The 18,742-nt window shown below is 41.3% G+C and overlaps 2 protein-coding genes across 2 annotated transcripts; both read right to left on the bottom strand.

The window, feature by feature from the left end:
• Nucleotides 1-231: 231 nt before the first annotated feature.
• Nucleotides 232-8,613, bottom strand: LOC118095460 (vomeronasal type-2 receptor 26-like). The gene is made up of 5 exons (XM_060281230.1): nucleotides 8,582-8,613; nucleotides 6,753-7,044; nucleotides 4,436-5,290; nucleotides 2,604-2,730; nucleotides 232-983 (listed from the first exon to the last, which is right to left on the bottom strand). The coding sequence occupies exons 1-5, from the start codon at nucleotides 8,611-8,613 to the stop codon at nucleotides 232-234; spliced, it is 2,058 nt and encodes a 685-aa protein (XP_060137213.1).
• Nucleotides 8,614-9,845: 1,232 nt separating this feature from the next.
• On the bottom strand, nucleotides 9,846-18,632 carry LOC118095459 (vomeronasal type-2 receptor 26-like). Its single transcript, XM_060281229.1, has 5 exons — nucleotides 18,285-18,632; nucleotides 15,694-16,548; nucleotides 13,759-13,974; nucleotides 12,103-12,229; nucleotides 9,846-10,747 (listed from the first exon to the last, which is right to left on the bottom strand). Exons 1-5 carry the CDS (start codon nucleotides 18,630-18,632, stop codon nucleotides 9,846-9,848), a joined length of 2,448 nt encoding a protein of 815 aa, XP_060137212.1.
• Between the last annotated feature and the right edge of the window lie 110 nt (nucleotides 18,633-18,742).

Genomic DNA, 18,742 nt, shown 5'->3' with positions numbered 1-18,742 from the left:
TTATGAACTTCCCCATGGAAATCATTTTGTGCTGTGCCATGTTCATTCTACCTACACTTGCAGCATCATAACAGTACAAGGCCTCAAAGTCTCAGAGTCTCAGAAGGTTTTTTAGTTCAAAAAACAGACAAAAAAACATTTATCCAAATAAATTCTTACAAACAATCTGCTGTGCAATCATAAAACTCTAGTCTTAAGAACTATAGTGAGCAATGCAGACAAACAAATTATTCAAGCCTTATTTCTTATTAGATGTTCCCTGTTGTTCAGCTCAGGCCGCAGCACAATTATGTAGCATTTTGGGGCAAAGATGCAACCCAGCAGACCAGCACCGGAGGCTAAGATAGAAAAGATTTCCACAGCGACCATGTATTTTCCCTTGGTACTGAGGTAGGTTGGAACAAAAGATACCCAAACACTGCAAAAGACCAGCATGCTGAAAGTGATGAACTTGGCTTCGTTGAAACTGTCAGGTAACTTCCTGGCAAGGAAAGCCACAGTGAAGCTGACAAGAGCCAAGAAGCCCATGTAGCCCAGGACACAGTAAAACATAGTCACAGATCCCTCATTACATTCTAGAACAATTTCCTTAGCCATTGAGTGCATATCAACATCTGGGAATGGGGGTGAGAATCCCAGCCACACAGTACAGACAGCAGCTTGAGTAAGGGAGCAGGAAGCCACAATGAACGTGGTCATTCTCTTCCCTACCCACTTCCGCATCCTGGATCCAGGTTTGGTGGCCATAAAAGCCAGAACAACTGTGATAGTTTTTGCCAGTATACAAGAAACAGCTACTGAGAAGATGATGCCAAAAGCAATTTGTCGGAGGAGACATCTCACCCTCTCTGGCTGTCCAATGAATAGCAGTGCACAAAGGAAGCAGAACAGAAGGGCAATGAGGAGAGTGTAGGTGAGGTCCCGATTGTTTGCCTTGATAATAGGTGTGTCATGGTGCTTCATAAATGTCCACAGCACCAGAGCTGTCACCAAAGAAAGGGAAAGAGCGAAATAGACTAAACTGACTCCCAAAGGTTCTTCAAAGGACAAGAAGCTTATATCCTTGGAAATGCACTCATCCTGATTATTATTTGCATATTTTTCTTCTGAGCATATATCACAATCATTCATATCTGAAAAATAAAATAAGTGGTTTTTAATCTTAATATCATGGTGTAATTGTTCGTTTCAGAAAGGAAATATTTCATATTTAAATTGCAGGGTAGATTCAGTGTGCATTTCTTTGCTGGAGCAATCAAATAGTGGTGTTATTTCAACTAGTTTGTTTCCATTCACATATATGTTAACAGGCAGAGGTGTTTGTGGTGCCCTGAGACAGGCCTGGTCACCAATGCTGTAAACCAGTTGCTTTCTCCCTTCAGCATGGATGAGAACCCTGAGGAGACACCCCCCCTTCAAGGTGTGGTTATATGAATAGCCCAAGGCAAATGATCACAACTATGAGATAATTTATTCTACAACAGTTGCTGCCTTCAATGTCCACATTAATAAACATTGCATTTATTGTCCCATTGGTTTAATGGGACAGGAAATAGCAAAGGGAGATCAGAGACTATTTATGTACTAGTGTCATTCAGCCCGTTCAGTAAACGGGCGCTAGCCGGGCGGGAACGAAGGAGAAGCCCTGGGACCGCGCAGGCGTCACCTCTGTCGAGCGCCTGAGGCCCACCGGCCCCTCCTCCTCTTCCTCCCGCTGTCCCGAGTGGCGACGGCCTCCTCTACCTCCCTGTTGCGGTGGAGTGACGCAGGGCGGCAAGGCGGGAGAGCAAGGGGCGGCGCGCTTAACTGAGGCGCGCTGTGGGAGGCGGCGGCAGAGGCCTCTTCCTTCTCCTCAGGAGAAGGGAGGTGGAGGAGGCCGTCGCCACTTGGGACAGCGGGAGGAGGCGGAGGAGGGGCCGGTCTCTGCGCTCCAAGTCTCTGCGTCCAATCCCTGTGTCCTTGGGGCACATGTGCAGTAGTGCAGACACAGGGACACAGGGACTGGACGCAGAGACACAGAGACTTTATTATATAGGATGCTACAACCACGGTGAGGACTTTATTAGCCCCAAAGTGGAAATTACAGGAGATACCGACAATTGAGGAGTGGCAAACGAAGATGATGGACTATGCAGAACTGGCAAAGTTGACTTGCGGGATTCGAAACCAGGGAGAGACAAAGTTCCAGAGGGAATGGAGTAAATTTATAGAGTATATGGAGAAGAACTGCAGAAGATTAAAGACACTTGCAGGACTGAAATAAATCCTATGAAGTGAACTTATCTATGTTTATAAAAAGGAACTGCGAGACAGGAGTGAGGAATAAAGCCGAATGACAGGAGGGAGGGAAGTCACAGCTCAGCAGAGTGAAAGACTGAGATGGGGAAATTTTAAGATAAATTGCAATCAGTTTTTTGTGTTTTGTGTTTATTTGGAAAATTTAATAAAAAATATTTTTTTAAAAAAAATAAATAAACATTGCAATCACATTTCAAGCGGTGAAGGAAAGTAGCCCTGAAACAGCCATAAGCTTAGAGGCACTTTCTGGTACGTTGTAACCAGATCAATTCTATTTCATAATGCAGTATAAACAAAATTCTTACCCTCTTGGCCTGAGATCTTCCCTTCAGGACATGGGATGCAATCATAGCAGCAAAATGGTTCCCCGTCCTTCACTTTCTTCCTAAAGCCAGGATGGCACCTCTCATTACATAAAGAAACAGGCTGCAACTAATTAATAAATGAAAGTGCAAAATTAACTTTGCAATCAATATAACAACAACAACAACAACAACAACAACAACAACAACAACAACAACATTATTATTACCCGGCCCATCTTTCTGGGTTCCCCCAGCCACTCTGGGTGGCTTCCTGCACACATAAAAACATAATAAAAAGTTTTTGTGGTCTTTTCTTTTGTTCCTAAGTAATATCAGCATAAATCAGATATGGTCAAGGCTGCAAGCTTCTGCTACCTTTCTTCATTAACATAATCAATATGGTATCATATCATGCCTATATATTAACAAAACACACAGGTGCCACTATCCAAATGCTCATTGTACAAAAAAATCACTTATCCAAACACAAGGAATTAGTACCAAAACCTTGCTAAAAGCACCAAACATTCTGACATCCAAACAGCTGGACCTTCATGTACTACTGTAAACAAATAAGCAGCCTTTAACAAGACTTAGGTGTGTGTGTTCTTCTGGTCCATAGCAGGGATTTTGCCTGAAACAATGGTGGGAGGATGAGGGAAGAAGGAAAAGAGTTGGGCAAATAAGAGATCATTTCCCCACACCTTTGCTTCTCTTTTGCAAGTTTCCTGTTTTGTTTTGTGGTTATTTGCGGGTCAAAATTCTGTGATTGGGAATGTATTTGAAATTTCCCCATATGATTTGAAGGAAATTGATGATTCGTTATACGAACACTCAGCTAACAAATGATTTCCTGAGAATGCATTATGTTCAGATAGCGAGAGCTGCATGTATTGACATTATGTAAGTTAGATTTTTTTCTAATGAATAACATAATTCTATGAAGGTTCATGACAGGATGATGAAATTAGTTTTAGACAGTGATCACTGAAACTTGGATATCATTTGCAATTACTGAGTGACCTACCTGATTAAACCCACTGCACCATGTTATGGCCTCCTCATTGATGGTGAACATTTGGTTGGGATCCACCCTCCCAACTTTCATTCTATGAAATGATTGGTTTGAGGAAACAATCCAATTGATCATATCAAACCCAGCCATTAACTCTCCATGCTGGTCAAAGGAAATGGTGTCCCCACCACTGTTGTTAAAGGAGACACTTCTGAGAAAATGGTGGAGCTAGGTTGAATTGGAAAAGGCAAGAATTTAAAAAAGGCTGACACACACACACACACACACACACACAGACATACACACACACTGTATTTACATTGAATAAATAACAACAACAAATTAGGCATGTAATTTATACTTTAATTTTAATACACAGAGCTCTACATGCACCAACGGAATTCTAAGTATTGGTTATAAAAGGATCAATTACAAAATTGTTAAATAAAATATATAAATACATCCTGATTATAGAATTAACAAGCAACACAACAGTTGGGAAAGAGGTGTAAAGACAAGGATTTCATGGTTATGGCAAAAAGGCCTTCAACAAACATTTAGCATTTTCCTGAAGGAAAGATGATATTTCATTTCATATCTCTCTCTCTCTCTCTCTCTCTCTCTCTCTCTCTCTCTCTCTCTCTCTCACACACACACACACACACACAGACACACACACACATTCAATTTCAGTTATATCTTCTTCTCCACCCCCGAAAATGTGATTTTGGGGCAGGCCCACAATATATGCAGTATCATATACATCTCCAGCATGCACTGCTTCTGGTGCTGTACCACTTGAAATTGAGCCCATTACCTGCCACAATTGTTTATTCTGATGCTTCACTCCCACTTTACCTTCCCTTCCTCTGTGTCTGAATATAGACGAGAACATACCATGTAAAGCATAGGCAACAGCATAGACAGCATTGTATATGTTGTAGCTGTGTCCTGACATGCTCATTTCAAAAAATGGCGCTGAAAGGCACTCCAATTTCTCATTCTCAGTGCAAATATCCCCTTTCACATCTCCCACATCTGGATTTGGGAATTCACAGCCAAAGGCTTGTTGCCAGAATCCTGTGATAAAACCATCTCCTTTTGCATGGGAAGGATTTCGTTTCTCAACAAATGATTTGAAATCTGGTACATCATTGGAGTGAACTGTGAAGGAGAGGACACCATGAAATATTTCTGTTTCCCAGTCCCTTTGATAAAATTGTGAAGCGAGTTCCATTTGGGCTGTCGTTATCCATACTATACTTCTGGGTAGATTTGGTGGATATTCTGCAAAATATGGAATCCATCTCAAAAACACCATGGATTTAGATTCTCCATAAAACAGGACAACATTCGCTTTGCTATTCATTACTTCAGTATATATTTTTGTCCCATCGTCTAGTATTTCATGAATTTGGGAGTCAGTAGTTAATGTAGGCACTCTGCTTATGAAGGCAGAGCAGACACCTTTCTGGGAAAACATTGGCAACAACGTTTGCAGAAATCTTTCACCATTTTCATTATCCATTACAAGGATGCCAATCCATGTCCACCTGAAATGCAGAAACAAAGAAAGAATCCCTGTGTACTGAAGGGATTCCTGGGGAACCATCTGGTAGAAAGAACGTCCACTGGATTTAGAATCCATCAATGGCACAGAGCCATATATGAGCTGAAGAGAGATTGCAGGATGGGGAAGTAAGACAACAATAACAGAATTTATATCACATACCACATAACATGTATTTCTATTTAAAACACTGTGGCTACATAGAGGGATTGACACTGGCTTTAGTGGCGGCTAGTCGACCTCCTGTTTTTTATTGATTGGTCGATTAAATTTCTATACCAACTTTCATCTCAAGAACACGGGGCAGTTTGCAACAATATATATATATATATATATATATATATATATATATATATATATATATATATAGGGATGTGGGTGGCACTGTGGGTTAAACCACAGAGCCTAGGGTTTGCCGATCAGTAGGTTGGCGGTTCAAATCCGTGCGATGGGGTAAGCTCCCATTGCTCGGTCCCAGCTCCTGCCAACCTAGCAGTTCAAAAGCATGTCAAAGTGCAAGTAGATAAATAGGTACCGCTACAGCGGGAAGGTAAACGGTGTTTTCGTGCGCTGCTCTGGTTCGCCAGAAGCAGCTTTGTCATGCTGGCCACATGACCTGGAAGCTGTTCGCCGGCTCCCTCAGCCAATAATGCGAGATGAGAGCCACAAACCCAGAGTCAGTCATGACTGGACCTAATGGTCAGGGATCCCTTTTCCTATACAGTGGTACCTCTACTTACGAATAACTCTACTTATGAATGTTTCTACTTACGAATGGAGCTCCGTCCGCCATCTTGGATGCGATTTAGATAGTATTTTTTCTACTTACCAATTTTTAGAAAGGGTTGCTTCAACTTACGAATTTTTTCTAATGCATTCCTATGGGATTCGACTTACAACTTTTTTTGACTTACAAATGTGTGTTCGGAACGCATTAAATTCGTAAGTAGAGGTACCACTGTGTGTGTGTGTGTGTGTGTGTGTGTGTGTGTGTGTGTGTGTGTGTGTATGAATACAGAAATTCCCAAGGAATTTGTTTATGTATGCTACAACCACATCCAGAATGGCATTTGCCCAGAGATGGAAAGAGGATGCTGTTCTAACTAAGGAAGAGTGGCTGATTAAATTGAAGGATTATGCCAGAATGGCAAAATTAGCAGGTGTGGTAAGAAACCAAGAGGATTTTTTTTTTAGGAGTGGTAAATATTTGTGGTATATCTGAAAAATAATGGTAGGCTTAACTTAAACCAAGCAGTTAAAACTGTTACCAATATTAATTGTAGAGTAACTAAAATGGAGTACAGTTTAAAATGCAGTATTATAAATCTAAGAGAATAAACCACGAAGGTGGGGGGGGGGGTTCATATGTATCTGCATTGGAAGTATGTGAGTGTAAAAAACTGTAAATAAAATTCATTAATAAAATAAAATGACACCAGAAACATCAGACTACATCAACTGTGTCTCTTAAATTCCCATATCACACGAGAGAGAGAGGGAGAGAGAGAGAGAGAGAGAGAGAGAGAGAGAGAGAGAGAGAGAGAGAGAGAGAGAGATGTCCTACCTGTGGAACCTTAAAGTTATTCAAGAGGCTTGCCACATTAATGGAAATTTGGGCATCCAGCCCCCCAATGACAGCTATTAGATTTTTCTGGTTGTCACATACGTAGTTAGGGATAAATCTTTCCAGAGTTGATAGAAGCAGCATTGTGGCATGATATGTTTTCTTTGCATTGTTATGGCTGTCATAGATGTTGAATCCCAACGTGAGATTGGGTAAGATATGATGGTTTTCATTGATCTCCTTTACTGCAAAAGCCAAGGCTGTTATGTGCTGGTAATACTTAGGCACAATGCTAGAATGAGAGTTTTATTTTGTATCAAAATGATATTCCACACATAACTTAATTATTTCCACTGTGTTAATGTCCCTTTAATTTGTTCATGATTACAGCAGTTAATCATAAATAACTCTTTGCCCTAAAAGATAAGCAAAACTAGTCTTCAAGTTCAGAACACGACACACCGTGTGTTGTCTGAGTAGGATATCTTTCTAAAGATCATTTACTAAAATAAGCAACACTGAAAAGTCAAATGAGCTGTGTATATTTATTCTGAAAAAGAAATGCTTAAGAGGAGAAAATATAGCCGTCTTCGAATAGGAAGAAGGTGGAGCAGGCCTATTTGCTATTGCTACAAAGGGAAATGAGTAATGAGTGAGAACTGCAAAAAAGAGCAGATTTTTTGCTTAACATTAGGAGAAACTGCTAGGTTTGGGGTAGTAAAACTGGTCCCTTCCTCCAAATGTTGGTTTACAACTCCACTCACTATCTGAGTGTCAAAATACATGGACAGAAAAGGAAATGATCTTTAATGCCTTACACAAATGATTCTGTCAACGCTGGCAGGGGTTCTTTTGTGAAGAGTATTTCACTGTGGACGATGCAGGCATGATAAGCAATGCCACCAATGATGAAGTTTCCTGGCTGGTTATAAGTCTGAACTGGAGCTTGTGGATAATGGAAGCTGCATTGGACAGCATACGCTACGCATGTCATGTGAGGAAACAGGGACAGTAGCAGGATGACTGAAACCATTCTCAGTACAAGACCAAATCTTCACTCTACATACAAAATCCTCTGTTTTCTTCTTACTTGAACATTTCACATTTTCCTGATATTCCCAAAGCCTGGAATATCCAAGATCAGAGCTGTGGATCTTTGCCTGTTCCTAGTCTGTCTCCCTACCTTTGAAGTGTACTGGGTATATTAATAGCAGGCTTTGCTCTTTGTTTTGTAAGAGGACACTGAAATTCCACTGGGGTTTGAATGAATATCAGAACTAATTACCATTCTGACGAGGTAATTGTGAAGATAGTTATTGTGTTAAAGACAGCTGTTGAGTTAAGGTTGGGTAGTCCCTATGGAACTGAGAAAACTTGTTTGTCACATATTCTCAGCTGAAATCTCTCTCCCAGATAGGAACAGATGGCAGGGCTTATAATGACCCCCCCCCAAATAAGAAAAGAAGACTATTCAAGGGTGACCAACATGGTGCCTGTGAGTGCTACTGTGCCCACCAGTGGTATAGTGGTTAGGAGCAATGGACTCATAATCTGGTGAACCGGGTTTGATTCCCGGCTCCTCCACATGCAGCTGCTGGGTGACCTTGGGCCAGTCACACTTCTTTGAAGTCTCTCAGCCTCACTCACCTCACAGAGTGTTTGTTGTGGGGAGGAAGAGAAAGGAGATTGTTAGCCGCTTTGAGACTCCTTAGGGTAGTGATAAAGCGGGATATCAAATCCAAACTACTACTACTACTACTACACCTGTACTTCCAATGATAGGAGTGAAGTTTCTTAGTGAATATCCCATTAATATTCACAAATATTACCAATGTTTGCATTGGGTCACCTGCTCCGACATTAAAGTCATTATGTTTTGTCCCCACAACAGCCACCTTATGTTATGCCACACATGTTCTTTAACAGTCCCTATTATCAGGCAACTATGAGTTTGATTGCCCATGATGAAATGTGAACCACTTGTGATCCACTGAGCTATAGACATTGTCTGTATTCTGGCCTGCCTCCTTCCTCTGTATATGTGAAAGAGTCCCTGAATGGTTCCTCCCTGGGCTGTTTTGTAAAATCAATTGGTGGTTCTAATGAAATAAGCCCTATTAATTCTCCTTGCTCCTGTTTTGTTTTATTTTATACTTTTTTATTTAACAATTCAATGAGATGCAAACAAATAAAATGCTAATCCAATTAAATTCAAAACTAGTAAACGTTATTCTGCAATATAACCCAGAGCATTATCTGTGGTGGCACCTATATTATGGAATAGTCTTCATTTAGTGATTCAGTGGGCACCTTCTTTGATGTGCTGTGCCTGTGGTTGAAGACAATCTTGTTAGCCCAAATATTTGCAGACTCTTGATTAACTAGCTCACTTTTTGGTGTGCATTTTTGGACTAAAGTATGATATATTTGTTTCTTAGTTTCATTGTTTAAGATTGTTGAATATTGCTTTGATAGATTTTGTAAAAAAAAAGTATACAAATATTTAAATAAAATAATTAAATATAATGTGCAACCATATAATATAATGTTTTGCCATTAAAGCACATTCCACTTCACCAAGCTTTCTGACTGAAAAGGTTGATTTTTGGTAGTGTCACCCACCCTGTGGAATACCCTCCCACCAGATGTCAAGGAGATGAATAACTATATAATATTTAGAAGACACCTGAATGCATGTGTGATGTAATGCAACCCAGTCAGATGGGTAGATTATTATTATTATTATTATTATTATTATTATTATTATTATTATTATTATTACTAGAAGACAAATAATAGAGGAGCCTGATGCAACTGGCTATTTTACTATATTCCAACAAAATAGAATTGCTATTGCAGTTTAAGGATGGTATACAATGGATTTTGTTTAAAGATCATTTGCTCTAATTTTATATTGATTTAATGTTGCCATTTTTGTATGCTACCCACATAGAGAGCCTTTTATAGATTATATATTTAAGAAAACAGTGACATCTGTGGGGAAACATATTTATGGGAAGCTCTTACAAATATTCTGATGTGCAAACAAAAGCAAAACTCCAGAGTTCTAAAACATGCAGGTGCACAAATTCTTCAGGCCTTATTTCTTATTAGATGTTCCCTGTTGTTCAGCTCAGGCCGTAACACAATAATGTAGCATTTGGGGGCAAAGATGCAGCAAAGCAGACCGGCACTGGAGGCTAAGATAGAAAAGATCTCCACAGCAACCATGTATTTTCCCTTGGTACTAAGGTAGGAGGGAATAAAGGATAACCAAACACTGCAAAAGACCAACATGCTGAAAGTGATGAACTTTGCTTCATTGAAACTATCAGGTAACTTCCTGGCAAGGAAAGCCACAGTGAAGCTGACAATAGCCAGGAAGCCCATGTAGCCCAGGACACAGTAAAACATAGACACAGATCCCTCATTACATTCTAGTACAACTTCTTTAGTCAACGAGTGTGTGTCAACATCTGGGAATGGGGGTGAGAATCCCAGCCACACAGTACAGACAGCGGCTTGAATAAGGGAGCCGAAAGCCACAATGGAAGTGGTTGTTCTCTTCCCCACCCACTTCCTCATCTTGGATCCTGGTTTGGTGGCCATGAAAGCCAGAACTACTGTGATGGTTTTTGCTAACACACAAGAAACAGCTACTGAGAAAATGATGCCAAATGTTGTTTGTCGGAGGAGGCATGTTACCTTCTCAGGCTTTCCGATGAATAGCAATGCACAAAGGAAGCAGAAGAGAAGGGCGATGAGGAGAGTGTAGGTGAGGTCCCGATTGTTGGCTTTGACAATGGGTGTGCTATGGTGCTTTAGAAATGTCCACAGCACCAGAGCTGTAGCCAAAGAAAAGGAAAAAATAAAACAGACTAAAATGCTCCCCAAAGTTTCTTCAAAGGACAAGAAGCTTACTTCCTTCGGAATGCACATATCCCGATTCGTGTTCGGATATTCTTCTTCTGAGCATTTATTACAATCATTCATGTCTGAAAAAGAAGGCATATAGTCTTATTTTTTGGGGGGGAGTTATAATTGGGTTGTTTTATTTGCAAACAGAGCACATATTTTTGTCCATACTTCATTCAGCACGTGCAGTATGAAAAGTATCACTCATCCTCTAAGTGGCAAGAAGATGGGAATACTAAATCACAGTTAATTTGCTTTGGTGGCCTTGTTTAAAAGGTATACATTGCACAACATCTAGCGAAGGTTAGGACAATAGTAGAGGGAGCAAGAAATTGTTATTTGTGCTATGCCAGGTCCCAGGATGGCACAGCAAACAGGCCCGGAGCTGCGAGTTGCCAGCATCAAGGCTGAGGGGGATCAAAAAGATCATTTCCCAATTCACTTCTGTTCTTCAAACATCTCATGTGTTTACCCTTTCTATCACTTGTAGGCATACCACCTAAGTGCTGTGACTTGTGACTTGAACTGCTGCACCTTTCACTAGAGTCTTGGGACTCCTTTGAATAAGCCATGTTCACCTGCCTTGCATCAGATGTCTAGGGCTTCAATCTGGTAATAATCAGAAGCTAAAAATGAGCTCCCCTTCTTTCCTTTGCTGGAGCAGTCAGCTGATGAGTGGTGCTAGCACTACTTGCTCCAGCATAAAATTTAAAGAAACTGCTCCTCCCTCCCAGTACTGCAGATATCTCTCTCTCTCGTGTGTGTTATTATGGAGAATTTAGGAAGTTAGCTATCTTACAAAAGTTTGGGAGTCTCAATACAAAATGTTGAACAGATGGAATCTTAACATGCAATACTATCCTATCCCCCACCAGCCTGCCATTGCTTTACGTCACAGTGTTCGGACCCAAATCAGTTCCAATGGTGGAAGAAGGGCTGGCTCAGGATGCAAGTTCTCACAGGCTGGCATGCTTCCCCTGCAAGCCCTGGTGCCATTCCCCTTCCTGCATCCTATACTGTCCGCCCCACCCCCCACCCAACCTGGTGCAAAGTGCATGAGAATATGTTTAAAGTATTGGATACATAATGCCTGGGTTGGGGTGTTTAATGGCTACCATCCATGAACAATTCAACCCTCCCATTGAAAGTTACATTCTTTCCTAAATATCACCAGTATCTCCCTTCAGATAACTACTCAGAAGGCATTATCATTTCTTGATAGAATCTGATGTGAGTAAACTGAAGCAAATGATCATAACCACCAGATAATTTCTTCTACGGCAGCACCTTTCTGCTAGCTCTCCATTCATGAACCTTCCAACCACATTCCAAACACTTCAAACATTGAAGAAAAGTAACTGTGATATAGGCACATTCTTCTGTCTTTAAGTCGGAGCAATTGTGTCGTGTAATACAATATATACTTAATTCTTACCCTCCTTGTCTGAAATCTTCCCTTCAGGACATGGGATGCAATCATAACAGCAAAATGGTTTCCCGTCCTTCACTTTCTTCCTAAAGCCAGGATGGCACCTCTCATTACATAAAGAAAGTGGCTGTGACTAATCCATAAATGAGAAAGCAAAATACAAGATGTAATTCTCATGTTTCTTTTGACTTCTTTTTTGTTCCAAAGTGATACCACCATAAGCAGCATATGGTTAAGGCTGCTACCTTTCTTTATTAACACAAATAAAATGATATCCTAATGTGCCTAAATATTCACATTAATTACACTTGTCAAAGTGATGGGTTCTTTGTAAAACTGATTCCCTACTTTGATTCCTATATGGGCTTTTACACTTTAGGTTATTCAATCATTCCAATGCATGTTTTTTTTCAGACATACATACATATCATTTTCTATAAACTATTAAAATATTTAGAGGATATTGATCCTCTAAATCATTCTCAGTTAATAGAGAAAAGGGCATCTTAACCATAGGAACTTGTAGGACCCCATATACTGTATTTAAGCTATTGTGCTATTTCTTGGGGGGAGGGGGAAGCAACAACAGCAGCAGCCTATTTTTATAGGGTTTCATTAATATCTGACCAATAAATCAGTTTTCGACATCAGGACAGATAGTTGTTGGCATCCCTGGAGTGTAAACCTGGGTAGTGTATATGGAGGTTCCTGATTGCCCCAAGACCCCCCCCCCTTGGTCTCACTGATGTGGTCCAATGGAGCAATACATGTGGCACCAGCTTGGTTGCAGGAGTCGCAGGAAAGAGGCATACAATGTGCTGTCCAACCATTTTAGGGTAGGGTTGTCATATCTTGAAGAGCGAAAAAGCCATGAGCTGTGGAAGGAGGTGGGTGGGTCTGGGCTTGGGGGCATGGCACCACCACTGTGCCCATGCGTCTCTTACTCCAGCTCGGGCTGGCAGTGGCTGTGTCATACAGAGCAGCCCATGTCTGCGCCCGAGCTGCCCATGCCCATGCCCGTGCCCGACCCCACACCCCAGCCACCTATGCTTGCTTCTGAGCTCAAGCCCCCCCCCCAAAAAAACCCAGACGTTTCCTTTAAAATGTTTAAGATGCCCCCCAGAACATATCTTGGATTTCCCAGATGTATGGCACTCTGGATTTGTGTAGGCTTTACTCCTTAGCCTTTTCTTTTCCTGAAAATATCATGCAAGTAGCAGAGGTTTAGCCCCAGAGTTTTCCTTCTCCCAGATGGGCTACCTTCCCAGGTTGCTAGGTCCTATCTGCCTCTCACTCTTCTTTACAGCATGTGCAAAAACTGCCTTCTTGACCGTTCAACCCAGTATTGCTCTTGTCTGCTCTATTCACCGGAGCATGTATTTGCCTGCAGGGGAAGTCCCTTACTAAACAAGGGTTTGAGACCCATTGGCTACCCTCGCCTCACTTAGCAGGCCAGTTGAAACCTTTCCCAGGGTTTGGCCATTGTCCTATGCTGGTAGCTTCTAGGAGTCACAGGGAGAGTTGAGTGCAGGGTGGGGACCAAAGGTGGGCAAACAACCCCAGAAGGAGTATGATGTGTCCCCCACTACCCCATCCCTAACACCCCAGACATTTTGTACTCATTCAGAATTGGATATAATATTCACTAGGCAAGGGACCTACCTGGTTAAACCCACTGTACCATGTTATGGCATCCGCATTGATGGTAAACACTTGGTTGGGATCCACCCTTCCAACTTTCACTCTGTGAAATGATTGGTTTGGGGAAACAATCCAGTTGATCACATCAAATCCAGCCACTATCTCCCCATTCTGGTCAAAGGAAACTGTGTCTCCAGCACTGTTGTTAAAGGAGACACTTCTGAGGAAATGATGGAGCTAGGTTGGTTAGAAGAAGGTAAGAGTTTAGAAAAGACTGCAGTTGGATTTTTCATAATAAGAAGTAATGTCATGTATGGGTTTTGATTTGGGCGGAAAATCATGAAAAATGCTCTCACTCTTTATGATTCAGAGACAGGAGCAGATACAATTAATGATGACATAACTGTGACATTATTATCAACATTATAATGAATTTGACCTAAGAGTTGCCTTAAACAGAAGTCTCACATCAGTTTACAAAATGCAATACGTTATACCACAACAAAGCAAACTTCCTGTCACGTTTGTTCATACGCTTTCCCAAGAGAGTGATGGGGAAGAGGAAGGCAGTGGGGGGGATCTGTGCAGTGTGAGTGCACCAGCAGAACCAGTGCTCCCATAGGGCAGCTGCTCTATCTCAACTTCCCTGCCACTTTCCCCTTCTGGCCAACAGCAGTGATGATATACAGAGAGAGATACACAGTGCATTTTTCTAATGAAAATGTTTAGGGGTGTTCTCATTTTCCTACTGATATTGAAATACTGCCCCTCAATGAGCCCAAACTTAGATTCTCAAAATGTTTAGGGGTATGCGTCCTCCTCTGTACCACCAGAAAAAAGCCCTGGAAGAGGTCATTGCTGAAATTGAATTAACTGTGATCAAATTGATTTTTGAACCCCCTGGTTTTCCTTCTGTTCTCTGTTCTGGATAATATTGCTTTTTGGCCCTTGTTTCACTCTTTTTGTCTTTGTAGGTTTATTATTATTATTATTATTATTATTATTAAGCTTCCAAATTATGGATAAAACTCTTAAATGAACAAACAAAATTTCAAAATGGCAAAAAGACTTGTGCAAAATAAACCAATTGCAGCAGTACAGTAAGCAGTAGCAAGCATGAATGAATGTTGGAACGTATTATGTGGCATGTTTTTATATCCCTAAACTCAACCTAAAGCAGAACTATTTAACATAGCACCCTCCTCCAGATTTTGTTGGACTCCAACCCCTATCAGTCCAAACCAGCATGGCTAACTGTTAGGGATGATGGGCATTGTAGTCCAACAAATATCTGGAGGAGGGCATCATGTTGTATAGTCTTGAACTGGAATGTGGGTTACTTAGTTGATCAAAGTGTGAGAGAGAAAGGGATCACTTGGGAAGAATAATGAGGGGCAGAAAGCATGCTTCTTAAAGCTACACCTACACACCTTATAGATATAAAGGTAGAGGGACCCCTGACCATTAGGTCCAGTCGTGACGACTCTGGGGTTGCGGTGCTCATCTCACATTATTGGCTGAGGGAGCTGGCATACAGCTTCCAGGTCATGTGGCCAGCATGACAAAGCTGCTTCTGGCGAACCAGAGCAGCACACGGAAATGCTGTTTACCTTCCCGCAGGAGTGGTACTTATTTATCTACTTGCACTTTGACATGCTTTCGAACTGCTAGGTTGGCAGGAGCTGGGACCAAGCAACGGGAGCTCACCCCGTCGCAGGGATATCCTACAGGAATCAGGAAATTTATAGCAGTGAACATGGTTCATATACTAAATTCAATGGAACCAAGGAGCAAATCTTAAAAAGACTAGTGGGCTACTATTTTCATACTAGTTGGTGGAAGATGAATAAAGATGAACAGTGGAAGAGTCGTGGGGAAAAATTTTTCTTATACAGATTTGGGTCTATTGTACCATGGTTGTGGTAGTCTGTCAATTAAAGTTGTGGAGCATATTACCTGCCACAACTTTTGGTTCTGATGCTCCAGTCCCCTTTTACTTTCCATTGCTCTCTGTTTGAGTCTAGATGAGGACATGTCATGTAAAGCATAGGCTATAGCATAGACAGCGTTGTAGATGCTATAGCTGTGGCCATTCAGGCTCATCTCAAAGAATGGTGCTGGAAGGCTCTCCAATTTCTCCTCCCCAGTGCATATATTCTCCTCCACATCTGCCATATCTGCATCTGGGAATACACAGCCGAAGGCCTGTTGCCAGAAGTCCCTGATGAAATCGTCTCTTTTTGTACTGGAAGGATTTCTTCTCTCAACAAATGGTTTGAATTCTGGGAGGTCGCTGGAGTGGATTGTGAAGGATAGGACACCATGAAATATTTCTGTTTCCCAGTCCCTTTGAAACACTTGTGAAGTGAGCTCCATTTGGGCTGTTGTTATCCATACCATAGCTTTTGGTATACATGGTGGATTTTCTGCAAAATATGGAATCCATCTCAAAAACACCGTTGATTTTGATTCTCCATAAAACAGAGCAACATTTGCTGCACTATTCATTACTTCATTATATATTTCCTCACCGTGTTCTACTACTTGGTTAATTTGAGAGTGATCAGTGAATAGGGGGACTCTTTTTATGAATGCATAGCAGACACCTTTCTGGGAAAAGAGTGGTAACACAGTTTGCAAAAATCTTTCACCGTTTTCATCATCCATTATAAGGACTCCAATCCATGTCCATCTGAAATATAGAAGCAAAGAAAGAATCCCTGTATATTGAAGGGCTTCATGGGGGACCATCTGGTAGAAGGAATGCCCTGTAGTTTCATCATTCATCAATGGAACAGAGCCATATATGAGCTGGAGAGAGATTGGGGGAGGGGGAGAAAGAGAATAGTAATAGAATGTGTAAGGGGGAGGGTTTATAGAGAACCCCCCCCTCATCCGAAGCAGCACGTCTCTCAGCAGTTATGAGAGTGAAGGGTCTGATGGAGGGAGTCAGGAAACGGAAAGGGAGTGCCAGGGCTCTGGCAACATCCAAGAGCCCCTACTCCATAGGCAGGGAGAGAGGGAGGCGGAAAGAGAGGACGGGAATCGGTCAGACCGAAGACTCGTCTCGCCGATGCCAGAATTGAGGAGGAGGAGGAAAGGGAGGCGCTTCTCAGTTCCGAGGCTTTTACCATGGTCGAAAACGCGAAGGGGGGCAGTGCAGGAATCTGACTCGAGCGAGTAGACATGAAACCAGCAGTTCGTTACACTGTAAATAATGTGCACTAATAAAAATGTCGGAAAAGACAAGCATGTGGAAGGTTGTTACTCAAGAGTAGTCACAACAACCCTGACAGAATGTATCTATCATGCTGAAGGTTTCAAAACCATGAACACTGGAATGCCATGCCATCTCTCTCCTAATCAAAGCTACCTGTCTGCAAATTAAGGTGGGATTCAATAGTTGCCAATTCCCCCTCCTCTCAGGAGTGCTTGTCCCTCTCTAAATCTGCTCCAGAGGATTTGGGGACCCTCCAAAGTAGAACTTTTGATTCATCCCACACCTTATATTACCAGTCTTCACAACAATAATACAAGTGCATGAATTGTACTATTTTATTTCTCAAAATAAAAAAAAAGGTAAAGGACCCCTGACAGTTAAGTCCAGTCGTGAACGACTCTGGAGTAGCGGTGCTCACCTCGCTTTACTGGCCAAGGGAGCCGGCGTTTGTCCGCAGACAGTTTTTCCAGGTCATGTGGCCAGCATGACTAAGCCATTTCTGGCGAAACCAGAGCAGTGCACGAAAACGCCGTTTACCTTCCCGCCAGAGTGGTACCTATTTCTCTACTTGCACTTTTTGGCATGCTTTCAAATTGCTTGGTTGGCAGGAGCTGGGACCGAGCAACAGGAGCTCACCCCGTCGTGGGGATTCGAACTGCCGACCTTCCGATCGACAAGCCCTAGGCTCAGTGGTTTAACCCACAGCCCCACACGCATTCCTATTTCTTAAAATAGCTCTGGCTAAAAGAATATTGGCTTATCTGAGAGAGTGCCTTTTGCAACTGTTATTAAAGTTGCAAAACAACGAAGCATGGGGCAGAGCAACAGAGAAATATCTAGAACATCAGCAACAACCGGGGAAAGAAAAACATAGCACCTTACAAGGACAGGAAGAAACACCACAGACAGAATAATTGCCACACACAGAACAAACAAGGATATATGCTGAATTCCTCACTTGTAGTTTTATAAATCATTTAATGTGTCAACACAAATAGAAGTTATTAATATTGCAGTTGTTGTATGAGGGATTCTTATTATGACCGGAATGTAATTGAAATTAATAAGATTTTGGAACACAAAAATAAAGAAAACCATCACACCATCAAATCTAGCACACAGGGGGGACACTTTATGTAAATTATATAATTTGGTATTTAACAATTTGTATTAATAATTGTATTATAAATTGGAATTGTTATAATGAGGCTATTATTGGATTGTAATTGAAAACTAATAAAAATATTATTTTAAAAAAGAAGGAACAAGTAATGGTGAGTGTCAGTTAAATTCCAATACCACACACAAAAACACACAAATCTCCTACCTGCGGAATCTTATAGTTATTCAATAGATTTGCCATGTTAATGGAAATGTGGGCATCCAGTCCCCCAATGACAGCAATTAGATTTTCCTGGTTGTTCTTTATGTAGTTAGGGATAAATCTTTCCAGAGCTGATAGAAGCAGCATTGTGGCATAATAGGTCTTCCTTGCATTGTTATGGCTGTCATAGATGTTGAATCCCAACGTGAGATTGGGTAAGATATGAGGGTTTTCATTGATCTCCTTTACTGCAAATGCCAAGGCTGTGATGTGTTGGTAATACTTGGGCACTATGCTGGAATGAGAATTGTGTTCTGTATCAAAAACATATTTTATACATAGTTTAATCATTGTCATTGTGTTGTACATCTTATTGATTTATTCATTATTACAGTATTCAAATATTCTCTTTCCTGAACAATTCTTTGCCCTAAGAGATAAACAACAGCAGTATTCCCATT

The sequence above is a fragment of the Zootoca vivipara genome, chromosome 13 (assembly GCF_963506605.1).
Source record: "Zootoca vivipara chromosome 13, rZooViv1.1, whole genome shotgun sequence".
In the NCBI taxonomy this organism is placed as follows: domain Eukaryota; kingdom Metazoa; phylum Chordata; class Lepidosauria; order Squamata; family Lacertidae; genus Zootoca; species Zootoca vivipara.
The sequence above is the reverse complement of the archived record's forward strand: the minus strand, read 5'-3'. Positions and strand labels throughout refer to the sequence as shown.